Here is a 27,210-nt window from a genome sequence, read left to right on the forward strand (position 1 = left end):
TTTAGCAGCTGTGTTCACCTCATGGAGTGAATAGGTTTGTGTCATGGTCATAGGTAGCTCAGGTGTAAACGCTAAAACAGGTATGCTCTATGGTTAGTGTTAAGAGTTGTCGTAATCAGAAGAAGCAGTAAGGGATAAAATCACAGCAATAGAGCAGGAATATCACAATATGCTGAGATTTAGATAATGTCATTTACACACTACATACATTCTGATGTGATTCACTCACAAGCTTTTATCCATGTTTATTAAACGGTGAGTTGACAGGCAGTCAAAAGAAATGTAGGCATGTGTTGTGATATAATATGCTGTATTTAACACGTAAGCAAAATAGCTAACACTTCCAATGTCAAAGGATGCTACAAAACAAAGGAATTGTGTTTTTAAGGGAACTCTGGGATTTGCAGTTTCAAAAAACAATTGTCCACAATCTTGTTGGATTGCCACTTCAATAACAATTCATACAATCCTGATGGGGAGGACTACAGTGTAAAGCATCAGAAAGTCAGCTGTTTCTCCTTCCCTCTCCGCTGTTATTATTGCTGTGTGAGCACAGGGGAAACACCAATGGGATTTCAGTTGGTGGAACAATGTCTCTTCACTAGATGCTGTTGTTTTAACACCTCAAACAAACCAACACAGTGTCTGGGGTTCGGTACATGAGTGTGCGTGTGTGTGTGTGTGTGTGTGTGTGTGTGTGTGTGTGTGTGTGTGTGTGTGTGGGTGTGTGTGGTGTGGGTGTGTGTGGTGTGTGTGTGTGTGTGTGTGTGTGTGTGTGTGTGTGTGTGTGTGTGTGTGTGTGTGTGTGTGTGTGTGTGTGTACTATATTTTAATACTACTAACTAAAAACCACTAATATTTATAGAATATACTTTTTAAAATGAATCTCAAAGAAAAAGACAGTGTTTGAGGTACACATACAATTTATTCATTTATAAGTCATGTTAAAATACAATAATGCATAAAAATGCATAACAATAGAGCCTGTGTAGCGCCCCGGAACACTGTAAAGAGGTCAGGGTTAAAGCCCCGAATGCCTTCACGTTCTAGAAACATCCCTGGGGGTATCGCTGACAGCTGGGAAATCTGAATTAGGTCAGAGCTTTGGTGATGATCAAAGCCGAGGTATGAAGGATGATCTCGAACTTTGTGGCAGCTCACGCCGAACAACTGGTTAACCTCCTGGAACAACGGCTCTCTATAAATTCCCAGAGTCTGCATGTGTATGTTCTGACAGCAGTGTGTAATTGGGAGACACATGTTGGGTATTGGTTTGTAATTAGAGACTGTGCAATTATTCTCACCCTCTGTTATGAAACATTTTAATATGTAACGTGGGCTCCACTAATTATAAAAACTGCAGGCCTGCAGGGGAGGATTTTTTTATTTTTAAATGATGGTATTGCGACTGTTTTTTAAATGAACGAAGTAATTATTGTGTTATATGGTGTGTGTGTGTGTGTGTGTGTGTTTGTGTGTGTGTATGTGTGTGTGTGTGTGTGTGTGTGTGTGTGTGTGTGTGTGTGTGTGTGTGTGTGTGTGTGTGTGTGTGTGTGTGTGTGTGTGTGTGTGGTGTGGGGGGGGGGGGGGGGGGTTGGCATTTCTAAATCTTGTACACAAAGCAGTAGGTCGCCAGATGGGGCTAGGGATTAGGAGAGAAACAATATTGCATTAAATTGTGAGTTATTTCCTTACTACCAATCCAGAGTATTGTCAAAGAAAAACACTGTTGCCTGGGGCTAGTTGTAGAGAGCTAAGGCAGAAGTCAAAAACACACACGCCACACACAAACAGACAAACACACACACACACACACACTCACACACACACACACACACACACACACACACACACACACACACACACACACACACACACACACACACACACACACACACACACACACACACTCACACATACACACACACACCCTATTTTGTCAAACTATTCATGAGACTGACTCAAAGTTTTATATTTGAGTTTTATAGGAGTAGATTGACAGCTATGAATTAATAAAACAAAATAAATAATAATACAAAAAGCCAACGTCATGCTGTGCTGACACTTTCATCAGACTACCGTAATTCTTTGAGTTGACATTGCTGGAATATGTTACCAATGCAGAAAAGGTTCAAGTTGATGATGAGGGCGTGAGGTGCCCTGTTTTAAGGGCCTACCTGGTGCGCTTCAGCAGCGTATGCCAAAATCGCTGTGGATTGTGTGGCTCCCGCCCAATGAAGTCTTAGAGCAGGGTAGTACATGAGAGCAAGCCACAGGGGTGTACTTAAACTCCAGAGTACCTGAAATGGAAAAACAAAGGGCTGCCTCCCTGTGCAATGAGTAGTTTGATTCAGACAGTTAAAGGTCTCATTTGTGATGTTTGTTTTGAATTAGACTTATTTTTGGATTACAGAAAGTGTCTATTCTTTGGCTTAAACCATAAAAATAATGTTTGTTCATTTGTGCACCATGGCAGACACACACACACACACCACACACACACACACACACACACACACACACACACACACACACACACACACACACACACACAGACACAGACAACACAGACACAGACACACACAGACACACACACACACACACACACACACACACACACACACACACACACACACACACACACACACACACACACACACACACACACACACACACACACACACACACACACACACAATGATTTTATTTTTGTCCGGAGCACAAAATAACTATAATGATGTTTTACAGACCAACAGTTTTTATAATTGAGGGAACGTGTCAGAAAGAGGAATTGATTGAAGAATGGTGAGGGACCAGACCACATATCCACCTGTGTGTTCAGTCCTGCAGGTGTCTTGTCCTCACATAGGGGGCAGAGAGAGAGGGCACTCTGACCATTAAAAAGCTGATGCCATTTGGAATCGCTAGTAGTATTCATTAGTAGTCATTTTAGATTTGTGTTGTGGATCTTATACATTTCCTGACATAATAATATTCATGTTATCGTCATGTTTGATATAATAAACACTACCATTCAAAAGCTTGGGTTCACCCAGGCAATTTCATGTTTTCCATGAAAATGCACACTATTAAACAGTTTTCAACTGTGCTAACATAATTGCACAACGTTTTCTAATCACCAATTAGGGTTTTAGCTCGATTAGCTAAACAATGTACCATTAGAACACAGGAGTGTTGGTTGCTGGAAATGGCTTCTGTACACCTATAGATATTTATCAGCCGTTCCAGCTATAATAGTCATTTACCACATTAACAATGTCTAGATTGTATTCCTGATTAATTTTATGTTATCCACATTCAAATTAGAATTTTCTTTTTGCTTTTCTTTCAAAAGTATGGACATTTGTAAGTGAGCGGTGTATTATTTTTTTTAACTTAATTCACGCTGCCTACTTATTCAAATAATTCACGATAAAATGTAAATTTAAGGAATATTGTTCATGAATCCAAATCTGTAAATAAAAATATATAATTGCTTAGTTTACTGCTACGAAAGTGGTGCTCCTAGTCAAATGTGAGAAATCCAGACATTAAAACATGACACATTATCAGACAGCAGACTCGGGCGGCCCTCATCCTAGCATTCATTAGTCACATTTACTGTACATTCATCCACCCTATCTCTGTATACTGCACTCCACTGCTGGTATAAACTAGCCCTTCCCTCCCCACCGTCACCAAGGCCATCTGTCAACACATCACCCACCCCCCCCCCCCCCCCCCCCCCCCCCCCCAACCTGAGGGAGACATCCCTCCAGCTGAGAGCAGCCAAAGCTCTCTCTGAAGACGCTGCAACGTGCTAAGTGTAAGTGTTTCCACAGAACCCAGCCACATTGCAATTAGTACATTGAAAATAAATAAAAGTGTGTACTCTAATTGGTACACACTTCGATGATAATGCAGAGGCCAAACAGAGATTGGTAAACCAGCGTTGCTGCTAAGCAAGGATGTTTTACCAATCTGGCCATGTGTCCCTGTGAGAGCATCTCTTTGTCACCCAAAGGCTTCAGGTGGGTGTTCACACACCTGTGTGTGTGTGTGTGTGTGTGTGTGTGTGTGTGTGTGTGTGTGTGTGTGTGTGTGTGTGTGTGTGTGTGTGTGTGTGTGTGTGTGTGTGTGTCTGTGTCTGTGTCTGTGTCTGTGTCTGTGTCTGTGTCTGTCTGTGTCTGTGTCTGTGTCTGTGTCTGTGTCTGTGTCTGTGTCTGTGTCTGTGTCTGTGTCTGTGTGTGTGTGTGTGTGTGTGTGTGTGTGTGTGTGTGTGTGTGTGTGTGATGCCATACGGTGAGGAAGGCCTGGGGGGCAGGAATATGCATCCTGTTGTGTTACTTCCTCTCCCTATGGAGGACATCACGCACACACGGAAAGACACAGACACACACAGCCTATACTCACGCATACACACACAACAATCACACATTCAATTATTAGACATTGGATCAATGTAAAGAAACCAATTACTGTAATTGGTAAGCTTAAACACCCTGGCATTGAAGCAAATGAATTAATTCAACATAACCATGCATATTATCAAAGAAGTGTTGAATATGAATAGTTGTGATTACCCAAGGGGAATGATTATGCAGCAGAGACAGTGGGGGGCCAACGGTCAGAAATTAGGAGTCTGCTTCAGAAATATGATCAGTAGCGACCGGTGGGACGTTTTAACCTCGGCCTTCCCGTAAAGCAGGGGACAACACAACAGTGACCGAAACGCTTAAGACCCTATCTCTAGGTGGACAAGGTGTTCTGTGAATATCAATTGACCCATGTGTCTGTATAAGTCAAGCTCTTTTAATGTGTTTGTGTCTATTCTTGCCTGTTTGTGTTGACTTTCTGGCAGTGTTGGAGTGCGAGATGCTAACGATGTTGTCTAGCCAGCGATTCTCGCCCCAAAATGTTTTTTTGCTGGTGCAATGATTTTTGAATGCATAATTTTACAGCAGCTTATAAAAAGGGATAAATGTTCGCGTGAATAATTTCTTCAGAATTGCCCTTCTCTCCGACCTTTACATGGTTAAAGGCACATTGATGCTCTGCTTTTTGCCATTGTACAGGTTCAGCGGTTTTCTTGGTCATCACGGTCTAGTTGAAAATGGACTGCATTTATACAGCACTTTTCTAACCAGAGGCCACTCAAAGTGCTTTACAATATTACCTCACATTCACCTATTCATGCACACATTCACACACCGACGGTGACGTCAGCCATGCAAGGCGACAGCCTTAGCACACTCTACTCCCTGAGCCATATGCCCCCCCTAGTTGACATTTGAAACCTGTCCCGATGCCTCATCGACTTCTGCAACCTGAGATGACGAGATACAAAAAATGGAAACGAAAGAAAGAGCGGGAAAACAATCTCCCTGTGCTATTGCTCCTCTCCCGTCCACATCCCGACGCCGGCGTTCCCTTCTGTCTTTCCCAATTTTTTCCGCGGGAAAACACACGTAGAAGGCTGAGAGAGGTCCACAGGTCAACGCCAAAGTGAAAAATGATCGGCTTCCACCGCCCGGCTAACACAGTGCGATAAGGTGGGGTGGGGGAGGGGTGACACGGAGGTGGAGGTGGGGGCAGGGGGATGGGGGACCTTGTCAGGAGATAAGGGCACCTAGACACGAGACAGGCTGAACCTTAAGGCGCGGGGCGGGCCGGCGGAGGAAGGTTGCCGTGGTGAAGGGGCAAAAGTGGGACTCCTTCTTTATCGGATCCATCACTTATCTCTCCTGTCTGCTCTACATCGATGCCATAATGGTGCAGCTGTATCATAGGGTGTTGCGGGGATGAATGGCGCTGTCAAACAATTATGGACGCAAACATGGCAACTTGATACAAAAACTGCAGAAATAAACACAACTAATCGGTTTCAGGAGTGTAAACGCGATGCATAAACGATCGTATTAGAGTGATACAACGAACTACTGACTCATACTTCTGTTTTTACAATATTTGAATGCTGGATTTCTTTGGCTGCGGTTCGGTGTGTGTAGTGTGTTGTGTGTTGTGTATTCTGTGTGTTGTGTGTTCAGTGTGTGTAGTGTGTAATATGTTCTGTGTTCAGTCTGTTGGGTGTTGAGTGTGGTGTCTTCAGTCTGTGTTGTGTGTTCAGTGTGTGCGTTGTGTTTGCAGTGTGGGTTGTGTGTTCAGTGTGTTGTGTGTGGAGTGTGTTGTGTGTTGAGTGTGTGTAGTGCGTTCAGCGTGCATAGTGTGTTGTGTGTAGTTTGTTGTGTGTTGCGTGTGCGTTGCACGGGCGTGTCAGCTCTAAGGGAGCAGCGCCTCTCTCAGCCCTCTGATGTCGTGTGACAGAGAGGGAGCGAGCCGATAGAGTTGCTTACACAAACAACAGCCAGACAGCAGACAGTAATCCATATATGCATGCTGACACTGCACCCACATATTGTTTTTAATAACTTATTGTGTCTCCATCTCTCTCCCCCTCCCTCACCCTGCCTCTCCCTATTACACTCTTTTCTCCCCATGTGCTGAACCAGAAGATCACTTGGGCATTGAATTCATGGGTAAGTGAAGTTGGATTTTGTTAAATTCTGTTTTCCCATCTGTTTGACTCGCATGCATATAGGAGTGGCACTGCATCGACATGGATAAAAATACATAAATACAGGATAATAATGAATAATGAATAAATAAAGAGAGTCCATTACTAAGCATGCAACATTGAGTCACACACATAATCATCCTTTAAATTGTGGACCAGATGTAAAGCCATTGATGAACTATGACAGAGATACAAAGGACATTGGGGCCACGGCACACATCCACACCCAGCTGTTCAGCAATTCATTTATGCAGCTCCTTCGGCACATTAATGTGTGTTTTGTATGTGCTTATTGCTTTTCTCTCATCTTCTATTCAGTTTCCTGTCACTAGCTCTCCAACTGTCCTTTTTCTCTCTCTCTCTCTCTCTTGTTCCCTATTTAATGCACTTGCTGGTAAAGCGTCCTTCCAAATCACTAATATACTGCTGTCTCCTTGGAAACAGGAGATTTTATATGATGTTGGCATTGTTACCAATGTTACCCCTCATTAGCATGTGTGTGTGTATGTGTAAGTGCGAGTTTTTGTATGTGTGCCTGCGTGCACCCATGCAATGCATGCATGGGTGCGTACATGAGTGTGTGCGAGTGTGCATCACGCATGAATGTGTCAATGGATGCTTGTTTGCCCTTGTAGCTATGGTAATCATGAGATGTGTGTGTGTTTGTATGTGTGTGTGTCTGCGTGTGTATTTGTGTGTGTGCGTGTGTGCGTGCGTGCGTTTGTGGGTGTGTGTGCGTGCGTTTGTGTGTGTGTGTGTGTGCGTGTGCGTGTGTGTGTGTGCGTGTGTGTGTGGCTGCTGGCTGTAACGTTGGCAATGACAGCATAGCATCGGTGGCTACCGACGGGGCTAGAGCAGGATGCTGAAGCTGGATCCCTCCATCCCATAATCAACACGGCCTCCGATGGTGCTTCTTCCATCTGCTTCATTAGAGCCGGGGTCCGGGGCCTTAGACGCTCGGATCCGACCCCCATTAGTGGTAGCGGCAGCTTCATTCTTTTAAGAGCAGGAAGACGAGGCTTCCTCTCAGCCTGATCTCTGCTCTCTCTGCTGAGCAGACAACAGACGCTTTCAGACAGGAAACCTCTCTTCAGACGTTTAATCCCAGTTCCTTTTTCACAGCTCTCTCTCTCTCTCTCTCTCTCTCTCTCTCTCTCACTCTCTCTCTCTCTCTCTCTCTCTCTCTCTCTCTCTCTCTCTCTCTCTCTCTCTCTCTCTCTCTATATATATATATATATATATATATATATATATATATATATATATATATACATATATAGCAATCTCTATATAGTTAATGGGATAGGGTTGGTGGGTTAGTGTTAACCATAACCCTGTTAAATATTATGTTAACAAAAACCTTAGTTAACGTAACATTACCTGAGCTAACCTGAACACCATGAACACTATAGATGATTACTCCTACAACATAAGCTAACTGTTTACTCACTGTCAGTTATGCAACGAGTACTGCATTATCTAATGTTGATTAAGGGTTAGTTAATGTGAATTAATGGTAAATGAATGTACCCTTATTGTAAAGTGTTACCAATGTTATTAGCTTAAATTGCATTTCAGGCTTTCTATAAAAAGTGAATTGTGGCTGTGTTGTTTACAGGTCCTCTGATGCATAGTGTAATTAGTTGGATTAGAGTCTGCAATATTAGGCAAACCATTCATATTTAATGTCTTTCTCTCCGATTTGACTAAGAAGAGTATAAACTAAACTGAATGCAAAATATTTTGATACACAATCACACATTAATTCTTCCCTTGCAGCACTTATATATTCCTAAGAATAAGTCTCTAAATATTGGATTATACTTCTAGCACGTTGAATTAAAGTCCATTGTCTTGGAGCAGACCCTTCACCATCATGAATTAATTCAAGGTCTGAATCTCTAAACTTACAGTCTGCCTTTCAGCAGCACATGAATTTCTGATTTCTTGGAACTCTTCGTCTCCACACTTCTTTGCATTGGTGTGTGAGCGCTGTGCCTTTCCAGTCACTCATCGTCACTCATCACTCAAATCAATATTTCCTTTCCATCTGAAATCAGTGAGCTCTGACTTGAATATGTTCTTGCCGGTTGTAAATCAGAGTCTGAGGAGAATGTTACAGGAAACGATTTATGCTGGGAGATGGATTTTAAATTGCGTTCTTTCCGACTATTCTGAGGGGTTATGATGTGAGTTTGTGTGTGCGTGTTTGTGTGTGTGTGTGTGTGTGTGTGTGTGTGTGTGTGTGTGTGTGTGTGTGTGTGTGTGTGTGTGTGTGTGTGTGTGTGTGTGTGTGTGTGTGTGTGTGTGTGTGTCTGATAAATGTAAATCACTCCAGCAAAAACATACCGATATGTTTAAATGTGTGTGAGCGTGTATGTGTGTATCCGGGAGTGTGTTCAGAAGTGTGTGGCTCTTGAAAGAAGCACCCAGTTAAGCACTTAATATTATTACGTTTTTCACACATTGAGTCTTGGCAGAGCCCTCCCTGTCTCCTCTTGACTTTTGCGACTTGATAATTGTGGAAAACATTTATAGAAAACATTAGGCTGGATGAAATAAAGTATCTCTGCAGTGGCAGTGGTGTCGGCGTCGCACTCCGAGACGCTGAATATTCAGCCTCAGAAGCTAAATGAGGAACACAGAAGACAGATCATTAGAGCAGTGGCAGCCCCTGCAGCATCATCCCAGGCTGGGGACGCAGGGCGTAGCCGCGACGGCCTGCCACTGCAGTCTGGTGCCCCCTGTTGGAAGTGTTTTGATCCAAGCCCCAGACAGCAAACGTGGTTCATCCCTGGGGTGGCCCCCAGAGGCAGAGAGATGTACTATTAGCATCCGGCCCCGCGAGGCCACAGCTCACAACGATCCTACTACAGCAGAATACGCCCTCGCTCCAACCGCAGACGTAGAGCAGCGAGGTGGGGGTGGAAGGTGCATCGTGGTTGCTTCGGAAGCGATTGATTGTCGTAGGAGGACGCTCTGTTAATGAGGACATGTCCAGATGCCTCTAGATGTTCCCATTCACACATGCAGAGCCCATACAGGACATCTTCCGGAACATTGCAGGGACAGAATGCATGTGTGCGAGGGGCTCTAGTGGAGGTTTCAATAATGGCAGGACACGTTGGTAGAGGAAGAAGGCACTCTTTGATCATCTGAAACAAATGTCCCTTAAGGCTGGGCATCTAACCAGGGACCCTCTCCTGCATGCAGATAATAGAGCTGGAGCAGTCCAGCTGTCGTGCGCTTGTCTTCAAGCAGTAGAGTATGTGTTTTAGCCTAGTAGTGTTTATCCATCAACAAATACATGTAAAAGTCCCTCAACCAAACCCAACACAGTAATAGGGTCCTGCCCCCTTGCAGAAGCACAAGTCTGTCATGACAGGACTGCTTGTTCGATTAAAGATCAGGCTGGAAATAAATGGAGTGCATGTGGATAGACAAATAAAAATGTACACACGGCTGGCGCTTTTCACCAGTAAATGCTCAACAGCACCACCTAATGGCTGCATATATGTTGACACACATATATCTTCTTGTGAAGATGAGCAGCTCAGCATACGGCTTTTCATGAGCTTTGTTCGGTTCTTTCTTTTGCCTCTTCTTGCTTCCCCCGTTACCTCATGTTTTGTTCCTGCTCCTTTATGGTCTGACCTGAAACAACGCACAGACGATGCCGGTCTGGAGAGCAACGGTTCATGCCGTTGCAGCATATTGTAGTTCTCTGTGTCTCCAGGCCAGTGGTGCGGACTGAAGACACCGTGCCTGGCCTCTGAGTCAGCAAGCCTCCAGGCACCGCTTCAACTAGTCTTTGCACTTTGAGTGCATGTGTGCGTGCTTATGTGTGTGTGTATGCGTGTGTGGGTTGGGGCGGGGGGGGTCTGTGTGTGGTGCGTCTGTGTGTGGTGTGTGTGTGTGTGTGTGTATGTGTGTGTGTGTGTGTGTGTGTGTGTGTGTGTGTGTGTGTGTGTGTGTGTGTGTGTGTGTGTGTGTGTGTGTTTGTGTTTTGTGAGAGAGTATGCCCGTATTAGACTGTGTGTGGGTGTGTATGTGTGTGTGCGTCCAATGCGTCTGATGATCATTACCTGGGGATGTTTGCTCTCAGTATGAACGATCTCAGTATGAATGCTCTCAGGCGATCACTGCTCAGCTCTAGTGAGGTGCGCTGATCTGTGGAACACCCTAACACTGGCCATCACTGCTTCACACTCTGAAGAACATTGAGCTTGTCTCTTCATCACCCTGGTGAAAACACTATTCAAAGATGACCCAGCATCAATCAACAACACAAGGATGTTTAAAAAATAAGGCTTCATGCTACCAATGACTTCTTCTCTCTTTCTTTCTTTGTCCGAAACCCTTCATCCGTTTCCATTCAAGCGTGGTGAAGTTTGACCTACAGGTCTCTAGCTAACTCTGAACGCTGCCATTAGGCACTCAGGTCTGCTCATAGGCCAGATCTTTAAAGCCAAATGAATACACAGTATGACCTCTGACCCTGAATGGAACTCTCTCACTCTAAAATTCTCTTTCTCTCACTCTCTTTTCCATTTGTATTGATATATTCTCATAAAGAGAGTGTGTGTTGCTACACTGTGTTGGTCAGTCTACGGTCTGGTCCTGTGTGTGGATACAGTTTTACGTAGTGATTTCCTTTTCCCACTCTCTTAGTCCTCATGTCTTCACCCTGAATCTCTGCCCTCTATTCCCCTTCCTTTAATCCAATTTCTCATTTTTTACAACTTCGACTTGCACCCTTGCAGTATCCTATGGGGGAAGCCAGAATCTCTTTCTAATGGTATAATTATGTCTAACAAGCCCATTTGATGATTCAGGCTGATTAGGGGGCATCAAAACAACTCTTCCTCCAAACACGAGACAGAGAGACAGAGAGAGAGGGAGAGAGAGAGAGAGGGAGAGGGAGAGGGCGAGGGAGAGTGATAGAGAGAGGGAAAGACAGAGAGAAAGGGAGAGGGAGGGACAGAGAGAGAGGGAGAGGGAGAGACGGAGATAGAGGGAGAGACAGAGACAGAGGGAGAGGGAGAGGAGTTTGTACAGCCCGAGGATGGCTTGTCTGTTCAGTTAGGTTTGGTGGTATCGAGTTACCTCGCCTCTTAGTTGATGACCACCCAGGGCACAGACTGGATGGAAGGTCGAGAGTGGATAAAACAATGTTCAAAGCAGGCCAGTCGTGTGTCTGCGGTGACTGTGCCGCTTGAGCAGTCGAAGATTTAGTGAATGCTTGATCATTTAGAAAATAGCATGTTTACCTTTACTTTGATATGATATGCGGACTGAGCGTCTAGGTAAGGATTCAAAGTGTATTTCCTTTAGACGCCAGATACACCACATTTGACCCAATCTCCACAACATCAACAGCACACACCTGTCCTCCTTCTCAAGGACTGGTGACCCCGTTTGGTTCCCCTATGCTTGTAGAGCTTCTCAAGGCTACTCTGGTTAAGTTGTTCTAGCAGAGCAGCTCCAATTCCACTCCCCTCATGGTGTTTTCCCACGCTAACATTACTTCATGTTAAGGTTTCCTTATTGTGACCTAGCATAACACAGGGGCTGTTTGAGTCAATAATAATGTGAGGCAGTGCTTGAGAATTGCAAATGGCTCTTGAGTTGATGGTTCAATTTATTTTGGATAATGATTATGCCTTGTACAAATCACAGTGCCACAAATACAAAACGATGCAGGGCAGCTCAGGAGAGCAGTTGCATTGTAAATGGTTGCTAGATGATCTTAAATGGCATTTTGGGTTCTTGTCTGCGTAGTAGGAATCTCAAAACCATGTTTAATTCCGTGTGAATATTAACTCAGTTTCCTTGTGCATATTAAATGGCGCCTCGGTGGACCTGCATATATTTACATCCATGTTCTTACACAGAGAGTTTTAATGGTTGTACAACATCACGTTGACGCTCTTCTCTCCATATCATCATCGCTGTGTCCACGCCCCTGTCACGCTTGACAGCAAACACGCGCTGGTGGACCCACGGGGGTTTGTTCTGTGTGTACTCTCTCACTGCTGATGAGTGTGCTGTTCAAACATTCATGTGACCTCTTCTTTTCCCCCTTCTGTGTTGCAGAGAGCAAGGAGGTGTACAAGAGACAGGTCCTGTCCATCACATCCATTGCCATGGCGATCAGCCTCCTGGGCACCCTGTGTATGGCCCTCTACTGCCGCAACAAGTTAGTAGATGAAAAACACACACAAAAACACACAGACACACACACTCACACCTTGGAAGCCCCCGACACACACGTTGACCACATAAAAAAGAAAGAGAGATGTTTCATTGCAATAAGACGGGTTTTGTACTGTTACCCTTGGTCCTGTCAAATACCGACAATAACACAAGATACAAGAGCTGTTACAGTTTGTGGTTGTCACTGGGGCCCTGTAGACGTTCATTGCTCGACATAACCAAACAAGGTCAACCAATCTTGGATGTCCATGCGTCCGGACTCTCTCTCTCTCTCTCTCTCTCTCTCTCTCTCTCTCTCTCTCTCACTTCTCTCTCTCTCTCTCTCTCTCTCTCCCCTCCCTTACTACCGGCTCTTCTTCCAACGTCCCCCACTCAATACGGTTAAGTAACCCTATGAATGGCATACTAACATGTCCATCAATTCATGTCTGCTGCAACAGTGGAAAGCTTGCTACGCCTAAGACTGATTGTTTCCCTTTAGAGGGGACAGGTCAAACCTCCAGTCCTAAATGGCAGTTAGTCATGTATAGGAGATGGGGCATGAGAACAGCCCCTGATAGATGCCACTGTAATTCTACGCTTCCTGTGAAAAATAGGGATGTGAGTGAGTGAGCCAGTAAATGACAAGATAATCGCATCGACACATGATGGACAGCCCATCTCCAATAGAGACATAATTGAGTCTGGTATAATACCCTTCTCCTGTGAGATGTTGCATAAAGACTCTGAGGGAAAAACGTGCATGCACATTTAATGGAGGCATAATAAATTACGCAAAACATTTAAAGTTGCTATTTACAACAGACTAATGTGTATTCAGCGGGGCGAACTGCGTTGGTTATGACCCAAGTCGGGTAGGACGAACAGGAGCGTCTGTATACTGCAGAGCTAATGGGGATCTCAGGCCATACCCCACCCGTATACAGCTTGGTAGTACAAGTCGCAGAAGCATCTAGCGTCCGCCTCAGGGAAGCCTGGCGCATCAAGCCTCCGGCACGACAGAAATACCCCTGGCGTGATGGAAGCAGGAACAAGGAATAAACAACCTTAACCTAACCTGAACCCTAACCGCCACCCCTTAACCTAGCCTTAACCCAATAATAATAAACCCAATAAACAATAACCCTAATTGTAATCACCAAACCTAACTGACTGAGAACCTGATGACTTATAAGCTAATGAGGTAATGGTTTATAAGATTGTGTACAAAGCATGATTTATAAGCTACTGTATTTACGATGTGTGACTTAGAGACAATGCTTGTCTCTAAGTAAGGCACAGATTAGTATCTGTGCCTTACTTGGAGTTTATATATAACATTTAAAGGCTGGAAATGCCTCAAGTACATTTGCATAAGTTACATTACTCATACTAGTCTCAGAAGTAACAGAAAAGAATGAAAATAGAAAGTAACCCAGAAAATGGCAAGATATATTGTTAATACAGAAAATAGCAATATTTGGTAAAATACTGGTAAAAAAAACACATGGCATACATTGAACACAACACACACATTGCATTGAATCAAAAAAACGACTTCTGACATCTTTGAATGTCATGAATCATTCAACCAAATCTGCCATCACAGTGCTTCTTTGCAAGCTATTCATTCCCCTCAGGGGCCTGTGGTCTAGGTCTGCTCCTTGTGGGACATTGTGGTGGGGGCCTCCACACCCCCGCTGTGGTTGATGGTGTGACGATGGCCCATACGTCACCCATACTTGCTGATCCAGGTCTCACATGACGGGCATCAGGAGGACTCGATGTCTTCGAGTTCCCAACTCCACGAGACTTTAAAGAGGCTTTCCAGATGATCCCTGTTGATGCATCACATCCCAAAAACCCGCCTCTTTCTGTTCCACCCACCAGCCTTTCCTCTTCCACACTGAGGGCAGAAGAGGGAGCAACCAAACAAGAGAGAAAGACTAAAATGGATGAAATGTTTTAACAATCATAATTATACAATTATATTTTTATTGTAATGTTGCTACACAATTAAATTATTATTTTTCCAAAGTTGACAATTTTTAGAAGGCTTGTTGCTTTTACATGCCTATATTTTGAGGCGATAACTACTCTCATCTATCTCAATGAACACTCGTTTTCCCCCACCCTGCTGGCCTCTGTGCCTTCTCATTGGTTCAGCGGCTGTGACACAGACCTCCCTCAGTTCTGTGGCCAGCTTGCTAAGGGTTGCTGAACTGGCTGAAACACTGTCATCCATCATTTTAAATTAGTTAATTTCCGATCTTTGTTGTCCCTCGAGGGGAAATTAGATTTACAATAGTAGGTAAAACCACAGGCGTAACATAAAAAGGACATGGGACATTGATCAGAACAATAACAGCAAACAGCCAAAGAAAAAACACATCTGTTTGGATACTACTGTTAAAATCAGAGGAATTAGTAGTAGTAAAAGTATTAGAATTGTAGCAATTAGTGTTTTCAGCAGGACAGTCTGGTAATCTGACATCATCGTAGACACTGATTTAATCTCCAGCAGTGAATAAAAAAAAGACCAATAGAAAGGTAAATCAAATTGAGCGGTTCATGTGTATTTCATTATGAGATTATTAGTCTCCCTTTACATAAGCTGCATCCAGTCTTCATGTCTTCATGTCCATGTCTTCAGATCAACCTCAGCCTGACTGAGATTTATTTTGCCTTTCCTCTATGTTCTGCTTGTCAACACATGATAATGAAAAAAGGAATAAAATCAAAAGCTGTCTACATGCCCCACCACCCCCAACCCAACCACAAACACTACCTTTGATGGACATAACGTTTCTTGCGATAAGGGAGAATGTGGAAACATATTTGTCCAGTAGTCTCTAAAATGACAATCTGGGTCAAAGGGTATTGAGAGCCGGTCACAACCAGACACCAGCGGGGACATGGATGTCCCTTAGCTGCCACAGTGGTGAGTATGCTTGTTGTTTGCTGACTCACATTAAGGGTGATAGGTTGCTAAACTGTTTAACCTTCTAGCAAACTGTAAGCTTGTATTCCATTCAACATAATGAATCCATGTTTCACCAAGCATGATACAGAAAAGGTTTAGGGACATTTAAATTCATAACTTTACATTCCTTCAGGTAAAAAGGCTTGCTTTGAACACGTAAATACTAGTGCTTAAAAGTACAGCTAACCGGACGGATGACAATAAGATTTTGTCACTGTTTGGCAAAGGAATATGTCTCGACATGATTTAGATTAGAAAGATTGCTTGTGTGTGACCCATATAATACATGCATGGCCCTTATAGCATTGCGCCATCCCTGTTTTACTGTTGCTATGTAAGATACGTGCGTAACACTGGTAACGGTTAGACTATTTTTGATGGCATGGCCTACTCTTCCTCTCATTGCCACAGCCTGACATTAGAGTTTCTCATGTGGCTCTTGCTGAAAGAACAGGAGGTTGATGCTGGTCTCCTGTCTTCGGCAAATTACACAGGAGGAGTTCTTCCAGAAAACATTCTGCTAAAGAGGTTTCAGGAAGTCAGGTGACGTAGGATAAAGAGCTACAAAGTGCATGTAGGGAGGAGGTCATAGTAGCTGAAGGGGTCAAAAACAGCACTTTCCCCAAGGAGACATGGTTCATCCTGTATTATTTTGGACATATTGACTCATTCGTTTTCAGTTGCAGTTTTGTTAGGGTTAGGTATTTGGTAAGGTTTAGGTAACATAACTGTTTGTTTAGGTTTAAGCAACATAACTGTTTGGTTAGGTTTAAGCAACATAACTGTTTGGTTAGGTTTAGGTAACATAACTGTTTGGTTAGGTTTAGGCAACAAACTACTTGGTTAGGTTTAGCCAACATACAGTAACTACTTTGTTGGATTTAGGCAACACAACTACCTGGTTAGGTTGAGGTAGCAAACTACTTGGTTAGGTTTAGGAAACAAACGACTTGATTAGGATTAGATAGGGTGATGAATGGTTTAGGTTAAGAGTCAGATGGTTTGTCGAGTAATATGTTAGATGTTGGATGTTAAGGTAGAGTTCGATGGATCATATCTTTGTTCTCAACCTCTGACACTGCGTTGATAGGGTTAGGGTTAAGGTTAGGGTTAGGGTTAGGGCTGTGAACAAACGGAATCCATTGTAAAATAGACTCAGTTGAACAATGTCTAGACAGTTATGGCAGGAACAATGTCCTGCCATAACCTCCTGCTCTTTCAGCAGGGCCTCCTGACCAGGCGCGTGCTGTCCATATGGGCAGGTGGGGCGGCGAACTCCCTGCAAAAGCATGCTCCCCGAAAAAATAGTTCCTCAGTAAATCATTGCTCCAAGTTTATTTTTAATAATGTGATTGTCACATTAACTATCTATAGTTTCTGTAGGCTTTCCGACTATTTTTGATCTGTTGATATCAAATTGATGGTGGCGATTCTAGTTTAGTTTAACGAGTCATGCAATGTGGGGCAGGGGAGCTCAACGACCACGTCCCTCCGTATGTTTCTCGCATAACCCTGCAGGCTGCAATAAGAATTGCAATCCGTGCTATAAGACGCCCATATGGTCGTAAAGTAGTCTGCCCCATGGTCATATTCTAGGACTGTTGTTGTTTAAAATCGAATAACTCAGACTGTATCTTTCAGCATTGTAGCCTATTTATTTATTTCAGCAGGTATTAAAATTGTATACCTGATTTCATACCTAATTTAAACAGCTGTTATTGAGAAACATCTGATTTCAAAAGTGTTGTTATTGAGAGATTTCCACACATCGTCGGGCCAAGTTCCAAATCGAAGGTCTGCTTGATTGATGACTTGTATTTCTACTTTTCGTGTATTTGCAATGCACTCGCTCAGCCTGTTGTTAAATTGTTGTTGGATTGTTAAAATAAAATATGGAAGAAATAACTTCCCTACAATGTCGAATTTGTCCTTTCAAATTTTTGACTTTGCAGAGTTGGTGTTTCCATTGCACATAGGCTATTCTAATTAGCCCGACATCATATGACGAGTGTTGGGGATGGCACTTCAAAAGTGTGCAGTAACATTAGGCTATTAGTTTATTTTTAATTCTTACTCACATTTAGTTTAGTTAACATGTTTTAATGTAGCTCAAAATATACATGTTAAAAATATATATAAATTGTGGGTGTGGTCATACACCAGTAGTTACTGCCCCACCGAAATGAAGGGGCACCGCACGCTACTGCTCCTGACATCGTCAGGCTAAGCCAATCAGAGGCAGAGCATAGCGAGTCATGCCTTCGCCAACCTAGAAAAAAAGAATCACTCACGGGTAGTGGCATAATTGAATCGAATTTAGTTATTGAGGGATTTAACAGGCTGTGTAGTTGCCTTTGCAGATAAGCTTAATTGGATGTTTTAGATTAATTTAACAATGAACAATTATTTTGTATAGGTGTGCCCCTGCCCCCTACTGTACCGCTCACAGCCAGAAGAAGCACAATGGAGCTGGGTTGTACTGGCCGAGGGTAGAGGGGCAATAGGAGAATGTGCTGACTAGGAGAGCGTCTATAACAGTTGGCATTTGGTAAAAACCAAAAATAAAGTCCTGAGATAAATTATTCTTATTTCGAGTTAGGCACAGTGCTCTAGTACGTTACAATATATGTGTGTCTCTGTGTCATATGGAGTGTACCTCATATTCTCATTTTTATCTATTGTACAGCTCTAAATAAGGTCTTGCTGGTTCCATCCAGCCAATCCACTGATTCTGATACGTCTGACTCCATGTCTAGATCAGAGTACTGAATCCAAGTGGTGACTTGCAAGCTTAAAATAATTGTGTGTGTGTGTGTGTGTGTGTGTGTGTGTGTGTGTGTGTGTGTGTGTGTGTGTGTGTGTGTGTGTGTGTGTGTGTGTGTGTGTGTGTGTGTGTGTGTGTGTGTGTGTGTGTGTGTGTGTGTGTGTGTGTGGAAAAGGTGGCCTAAAAAAGGTCTGTTCTTCTGGAGGGGGCTTCCAGAAGGCTCCCGCCGCCTCCATGGTGTAGGTTTTGCTGTGCGGTCAAGCCTACTTCAGAGGATCCCAGAATCCCCAGTCGGCATCAGTGAAAGACTGATGACCTGGCGCATTCCCCTCACCAACAACCGTCATGCCGCCCTCATCAGTGCATATGCCCAAACACTGGATGCTGACCCTGAGTGCAAGGAACTCTTCTATGCCTCCCTGCACTCTGCCATAAATAAAACACCCTCCACCGACAAGCTCATTCTCCTCGGGGACTTTAACACGGGAGTGGGCTCTGAGGGTGTGTTATGGAAGGATGTGCTCGGGCAGCACGATGTTGGTCAACTCAATGAAAACCTCACTCTCTGCTCTGAGTATCAGTTGGTCATCACCAACACCTTGTTCCAACTGGGCTGAAACACAGCGTACCCTCAGAGCCATGAAGAATGACTGGTGGACAAAGAAAGCCCACGAGATACAGCATCACGTGGACACCAACAACTCCCGTACTTTCTATGACTCCATCAAGGCTATTTATGGCCCACAGAGGAAGAACATAACCCCGGTCAGATCAGCAGATGGTACCATCCTGTACAAGGAAAAACAACAGATCCTGGACAGATGGGCTGAGCATTTCACCACCCTGCTGAACACCTCATATCCAACCAGGATGGACACACTTGCCGACCTCCCATGCCTGCCAACCGTCACTGATCTGGACTCCTCCCCCAGCTTTGCTGAGGTACGAAAAGCCATCGCTGGCCTGAAGAACAACAAGAGCCCAGGCCTTGATGGAGTCCCGGCAGAAATCCTGAAGCATGGCGGATACCTCCTCACCCACAGATTACACCAACTGATCATTAACATTTGGTCATCTGAAGTAATCCCGCAAGATCGGAAGGATGCCAACACCTTCACAATCTTTAAGCGCAAAGGAGACAAAGCAGACTGCGGTAATAGCAGAGGCATTTCCCTCTTGTCAGTTGCCGGTAAGGTGCTAGCACGGATTATGCTACTCCGACTAGCTTCTCATGCTACTAATAACATCCTACCGGAGACCGAGTGCGGCTTTAGGCAACAGCGAACTACCGCAGACATGATCTTTGCTGCTAGATAGATACAGGAAAAATGCAGAGAACACTGCAAAGACCTGTACCTAGCTTTCATTGATCTGTCCAAGGCCTTCGACACAGTGAACCGGGAACTGCTGTGGGAAGTGCTGGGGAAGCTGGGGGTTCCACCAAAGCTCAGAAACATCTTGCGGAAGTTTCATGATGGGATGCAAGCCTGTGTGAGTGTTGGTTGGCCAACAATCTCCATTCTTCAATGTGGATGTGGGGGTCAAGCAAGGGTGTGTCCTAGCCCCAACCATCTTCAACATATTCCTCTCCACAGTCACCCTCCTCTCCCACAAACTCCTGGACCCTTCTGATGGGGTACAGATACAGTACAGACTGGATGGCAACCTCTTCAACATTAGGCGCCTCCTAGTCTTCACCAAAACCACCACCCAACACATCTTAGAGCTACAGTATGCAGATGACTGTGCTCTCCTCGCCCACTCAACAGAATCTCTACAGCGTGCGCTGAATGTGGTCGCCTCCATCTACAGCGCCATTGGTCTCCAAATCAACATCAAGAAAACACAAATAGTTGCTCAGGAGTTTACCCCCCAAACGTGTGTGCCCACCTTCACACTCGATGGTCATCCCCTTGCCATCGTCCCACACTTCACCTACCTATGCAGTATTCTGTCCCCCTCCTGCAACATCGATGATGACAACCAACTTCTGGGTGGCCAGAGATCTGCTGGGGGTCCAAAAAAGCGTTATAAGGATCACCTCAAAACCCTCCTGAAGCAGTGCAACATTCCACATACTGCACTCGAGTCCCTGGCTGCTGATCGCAACACCTGGAGCTCCTCCTGCAACCCGGGAACTACTCACCTTCAGGATCAAGACACAGAGAGGAGGATACAGCGACGTGCACAGAGGCATCAGCGTGCTGCAGTGCCCACACCCTCCAGTGCCACATACCACTGTCTCTTTTGTGGCAAAAACTGCGGATCCCGCATAGGCCTGCACAGCCACATGGCTATGCATCGCCGCAACACACCCCAATAATTGTCCTTCCTTTCTATTTGTGATTTTTGAAAGAGAGAGAGAGAGTTACATAGTGTGTGTGTGTGTGTGTGTGTGTGTGTGTGTGTGTGTGTGTGTGTGTGTGTGTGTGTGTGTGTGTGTGTGTGTGTGTGTGTGTGTGTGTGTGTGTGTGGGAGGGAGGATGTCTACTGCCTTCAAGCATGTGGGGGTGGATAGGAGCTGTTCATTGCGGCACCTGGAAAGAACAACTCCTCAAAAATGATAACAATCAGGTGAAACTTGCTGTGTCTGCCACAGAATGTGCCCATGTAGTTCTGGAGGATGTGGTAATAGGGGGCACAGTTAAAGCCAAAGAAGTGCAGGAGGCTGCTGCATGTTAGGAAAAAGTGAGCTCAGGCCTGGCAGACATGAGTTCCGCTTTATGAAAGATTTATGAAAGGCTGAGAGTTAACTTTACATTGCTTTGAATTTTCAGGTTTGTATTTTGTACAGGTGTAGTGATCGATTTTCTCCATTACCAATACATGACGCTATTTTCTGTGCTAAAGCTAGGGTAAGAAACAGTTTTAGATATTATTTTTTATATTGAATCATTTAATTTAACTGTGTGCAGTTACTGCACATGATCGGTCTTCCACAAGGCCATGCAGACATATAGCTCAAGCTAGCAAGCTAGTGGCTTTGGAGGGATGCCAAAAGGGAGGTGGGGATTTCTTTGGTAGTATAGTTTCACAATCTATCTGGCTGGATTCCCCAAATTGCCTTTTCTAGCTTTAACAATAAGTATAGCTATTTTTGTGTAAACAATAAATACTGATACCATACTTACAAACGGTTCTTTGTGTTTTCTGTTGAGAAACTATTTATGAGGCTTGATTGGACTCAAATTGCCGCAGAGTACGAACGCATTCTTCTGCTGCACGTGTGGCCGCTTAGTAGAGCTGTCGGGGTACCAGGCAGCGAATAGCAACAAAGGACTGCTCGGTTTTGTGAGCTTCAATTCAGTTCACATAAGTATTAAGAGAAACCGGCCGGAGAGAGAAAGAACTGTGCCTTGCTCAGCGGCTCTCCTATCTCTAGGAGTTGGCACAGCCAATGAGGAACAGGGAAGGCACCTACCAAATAACCAATAGGAGGTTTTGCATTCGCACATGTGCTCATCTCTAGCAGAGTGTTCTTCTGGTGGAAAGCCAACAGCGACAAAAAAAATTGCTTTTTTGGTGAGTTTTAATAGGCAACTTCCCTGGAAACAAAACACAGAAGCGATTTTAAAGGGGCCGGAAGATTCAGTTATGATTGGTTTATCCTCAAAATAGATTCTCAGGGATATTCAATTTATTTTGGGGACAGAATTTAAGGCTCAGAAGAACGTTGGATGGAAGCAGCAGATAACATAAATTAAGAACCATCATCGGTTAATTGATCATGGTCAAATATAGACCTTCGAGAAATGAAAACAAAAATAGAAAAAATGTGCATACCTGTTTTGGAAATGGATGCTATTAATTAATTTGTTATTATTTTAATTTAGTTATGCTAAATCTTGTGTGGCGCATACGTATCTATCTATCTATAGATATGTATGTATAAACCGTTACACACTCAGTGGCCTTTGTTTTCTCACCATCTCAATGAAGGTGTCAAATGTGTAAATCAATGTCAGTGGGAATGTGTTTAGACCTGGCGATGTTTGTCTTTTGAGATGCTCGAGTGAACAGGGAGCCGACCTTTCACCCAAATGCGTGTCTGCGGAAGCTAGGCTAGGATAGGCTAAAGCTCTACCTGTATGACAATATCTCTCTCTCTCTCTCTCTCTCTCTCTCTCTCTCTCTCTCTCTCTCTCTCTCTCTCTCTCTCTCTCTCTCTCTCTCTCTCTCTATTTCTTTATCTCTCTCTTCAAGGAGACGCAGGGAGAAGCTCCAGGCTCATATAAAGGAGAGCCGCATCGTGAAGAACTACAGCGGCCACGCAGCCAGCGCCCTGGACCCTAAGGCCAGGACACCCGCCAACAACATGCAGATGCACAAGGTGAGGGCCGTACACACCTTGTTTTCTTGGAGATGGGAAGAGGGCCCTCTTCTTGTTCATCGTCAATAGTCAGAACAACGGAAGCATGTGAATGAAACATATAGAAAGATCTGCTCTGCACAGAGGTACTCAAACGCAAAATACACATTTTCCGCAATGCATCTGCATCTTGGGGTAGGATAACAGCTCTGGTCCGAATCAAACAATGGAGCGGTGGGAGGGGTTATAGCCTGAATAGACAAACACAACAGAGAGAAAACAGACCAAGAAACACCAAGCATGAATGTCTTCTCCTGGCCTGAATTACTCATTAAAGTGTTGAGTGCTGTAACTTCGCATTTCAACAGCCTGTCCTGTGGCACCCCTTGCCCACGTGCGTGCAGGCCAAGGAGGTTCTTTAGCTCCAGGCCGAAGCCCTCGTTTCTTCTTTCTCTCCATGATGACGCACCGAGATAGGAGTGGAGCATTAAACAGTCGGCAGTTATTTAATCCAATTGACTGACTCTTCTTTATTGAAGTGTCCTGTAGCCATACAGGTGCCAAGCCCATAAGGGCATATACAACACTATTACAAACATGAGTGGCAGTCCAAAAGCACATTCTTTATAGTACAGATCGATCAAAGATAATCCATTTATCGTCACATATCCACGTGCCGCATAGAAAATCATAATCAGTCACTTTGTCTTCTCCTCCAAGCTCTAATAGACATGTTGGTATTGTTTTGACTTGCTGCTAACTGTTCTTGCGATGAGGTCTTTAATGGGCAGTAATTAACCTAATCTATGAAGTTGAAGGCCCTGTATAAGGATGAGTATGTCGTACTCAACCTAAATATGTATTGTGCATGACTATTAAACAACGCTCCCCTAACAATGACCAAACAGCATCCTCTTAGGCTCAAGTGTCAGTAGCGTCAGAGCGGTGTGGCGCCATATGAAGTGGCCCTGTCCTCTCATCGTCCACTTTGATTTGTCGCCGTCTCACAATGGCATCAATGAAAGACGGCCCCAGCAAAAGACTTTCAGCAGGCAGAATATTATATCATCAGTATAGTGGTCTGACTGGGTTTGTTGTCTAGAGACAACTCTTGAGTGGTTGTATCTTTTATGAGAAGTAAAGAAAAGTCTCTTGACGTTACCTTTCTAGGTCAGTGAAGGGCCTAAAATACCAAGATGCCTGCCTATCAGCACTAAAGCACAGAATACGACAATGGAACAACGGATGGAGGTTTTCTCTTGTCTGTACAAAAGTAGATCGTAATATGTCCTCCCCTGTCTCAGCTGGTCCTCACTTTATTAGCATAAGCTCAAATCATGTTTTTACGAGCCCTACAAAATCTATTCTTTGGAACAACAAGCAAGGTTAATATTTACTCCTGTTGCTATTTAAAACGCTGCCTCCATTATTTATTAATCTTCAGAAGAGCCCCATTGGGATCAAATGCACATTAACCCAACTTATATATTCTGCCAACTCAAACAGAATCACATTGATTTATGTCTGTAGGCAATCAATAAGAAACATTTTCATATTGCATACTAACAAGTTTGGGACTGGTGGTGTTTGAGGTATACACACACATACAAGTATTCCCTTAAAGACCACTGGGATGCTACACATGCTAGCTCAAAATGCAAACAATGTATTGAATTAGATCTGTTTATCTTAATGCCGATGGCCCCTATTGGAAAACCAAATTCCAGAAGTGAAGCAAATATACAACCCTTTTACAGCAGAATATAACCAGACGGAAAGGCTAGATTCACTCCTGGGGATTCCTCCTTTGGCTCCAAATCAATCGGTTGCATTTTGCATGAGGTCGGCAACGAGACACGACACATCCATCTATAATCCTTCTCACCGCAATCTAACTACTAAATAGTACATTTTAACTGGACTACTGCAAAGGTGTGGATACAGACAGACAGTGGTCAATTACTTGAAGTCTGCGACTATGGCCGTGGGGACTTTTGGGTGAAGTTATTTGATTAGGCTGTCATTATCAGTGAAGTTCCCTGCGTTGGGGGACAGGGAGGTGCGAGCCTATCAGGAATGCTACAGATGTTCCATATCACCAGTGGGCCATGACCAGCCATGCATAATCAGATATGCTCCATTTCTCCCACAAACCAAGGTCATCCCACCATGCCCGGCTGCACAATCCACTCATGCTCGGGCTGTGTGTGTGTGTGTGTGTGTGTGTGTGTGTGTGTGTGTGTGTGTGTGTGTGTGTGTGTGTGTGTGTGTGTGTGTGTGTGTGTTGTTTGTGTGTGTTTGTGTGTGTTTCTATCTCTCTTTTGTGCAGCCCCCTGGTGATACACCATTAAATTAAGCCCTTGAAAGGACCACAGCCCTCCCTCTCCTTTCATTATATTAGAACATCCATTACACAGGAAATATTTAACACCTGCGATTATACACACACAAGCACTTACACACATACACACACCAGCACATACACTAGCATAGACACAGTTAATCACGCACAGACTCGAGCCTTCAGAGTGCCGTTAATACATGTCAGAACCTGCTGGTGTGTCCTTGTGGGCCAGGAGGAGGCCGTTACTGCAACATGGGCATGGAGAGGGGTGCCGTTAGACAGAGATGAAGGGTGGCTGTTTGGGCGCTGGGGCGGTTGTAGCACAACATAAAACCAACCGCCGTGTGCACCGCCTGTTTCCCTCGTATCTCCGTCTCCCAGCAATTCACTGCATTCAAAGTGAACTCGACAACAAGCCTCCTCCGTCAAGAGGAGTCAACGACAGCGGGAGACTCAGAATCGGGTTAATGAAGAATAAAGATTTAAAGCGCCTTGCCACAGTAACGAGATTGACTAGTTAGTGAAGAGCGCCGGCAAGTTGTTGGACTCGACTCAGGTTACTCCGCGATAAGGGCCAGGAAGCACTAATCTCATCCTTCTTCTCCCAGCCTCATAATCACTTGACTGCTTTACATGAACTCTGGAGTCCCGCGCAGCAGGACGGCGAGGTCTCCCTCTTTTTTTAATCGCAATCACAATAATGAACGCGGTCGGCGGGACCAGCGGCGGTAATTAGCAGCTCGGCTCGGGCGCTGATATGGTGTGAGAACGGCAGAAGAGATGAGGGAGGCTTTAGTCATGGAGGCACAGATGGCAGACTTGGGGAGAGAGAGAGAGAGAGAGAGAGAGAGAGAGAGAGAGAGAGAGAGAGAGAGAGAGAGAGAGAGAGAGAGAGAGAGAGGGAGAGAGAGAGAGAGAGAGAGAGAAAGAGAGAAAGGGAGAATAAGAATAAAGTTGGATCGATGGACGAAGTCTGTCGGTCTTAATGTATGTGTCTGTGATTATGTATTTATGTACTGTATGTATGTATGTTTGTATTTTTGTATGGATGAATAAATGAATGTATGTGTGTACCAGTGTAAGTCCCACACTCCTCGTATGGCTCACGTCAAATACTGTGATAACTTCCTAGAGTCAACTACAACACAGTCCGTGATTGGTCCTGATGACTTGGTAATTCTGGTAATCAATGTGGGCCGCTAGAGGTCAAGACTGGTCCATGTAGAGACACAGAGTGTGAGCTCAGGTGATCAGGACGGCCTCCAGGCTGGACAAAACCTGCAGCCATGAAGAGAATGTAGAAGCATTTGACTGATAAACAATGTGAAATACAAGTAAATGATGCGTTTCAGCGTACAGAACAAATGCTGCACGGTTTAAATTAGCAGAACAGCAAAATGCACTAGCGGGTACTGACTGAGAGAATCACTTCCAGCAGCGTGTGACAGCGTACGAGGTACGATAAGACAGCTGCTGTTAACACAGTTTGAGTTTGAGTTCCTTTGGATCATCTTCAATGGTTTCAAAATGCTGCCAAACTTAGGAGGTTGTAACTTGAGGTTATGTTTCCTTCTTGGAAGGGATTGGATAGTGCCACTGCCATTACACAAAGGGGTTTTCAAACAGACAACAAGGACATTTATGGAAAGCAAAACACAATACATTAAATTACACTCAGAAGATTGAGTCTTCTTCTCTTTCTAGAAGTCAAGCAGTGTTGTGGTTTCGCCCATTTAGCACCCCCATCCTCCCAATTAAATTGTCCCGCAAGCAAGTCTTGTCCACACGAGGATTTTTAGTAGACTTTTAGTTTGTTCCTGGAGAAATAACAGCCCACTTTTTCCTTATGCAAGGCGCCAACATTTAACCTGGGCTTGAAAACAATTCCTCTCGATTTTTTCAAATCATTATTATTAACATTGTGAATATTATCCTAATGGTTGTGTTCTTGCATCCGGCTACCCCTACATATTAATCCTAAACCAGCTCAACAAAATAAAATAAAAACGGTTAATAATGCATTGATTAATCTCAACTTCTC

The 27,210-nt window shown here is 44.2% G+C and overlaps 1 protein-coding gene across 2 annotated transcripts in view; it reads left to right on the top strand.

Moving 5' to 3' along the window:
* Nucleotides 1–27,210, top strand: part of LOC132473496 (pro-neuregulin-3, membrane-bound isoform) — a 253,382-nt gene that overhangs the window by 216,170 nt on the left and 10,002 nt on the right. The window contains exons 4-6 of one of the 2 annotated variants that reach the window (XM_060073661.1): nt 6,513–6,536; nt 12,671–12,773; nt 22,720–22,846. In XM_060073661.1, coding sequence (XP_059929644.1) covers nt 6,513–6,536; nt 12,671–12,773; nt 22,720–22,846 — 254 coding nt within the window. Of the gene's footprint in view, nt 1–6,509; nt 6,537–12,670; nt 12,774–22,719; nt 22,847–27,210 lie in introns of both variants that reach the window. The other variant, XM_060073660.1, reaches the window with a different exon arrangement.

The sequence above is a fragment of the Gadus macrocephalus genome, chromosome 15 (assembly GCF_031168955.1).
Source record: "Gadus macrocephalus chromosome 15, ASM3116895v1".
Lineage (NCBI taxonomy): Eukaryota > Metazoa > Chordata > Actinopteri > Gadiformes > Gadidae > Gadus > Gadus macrocephalus.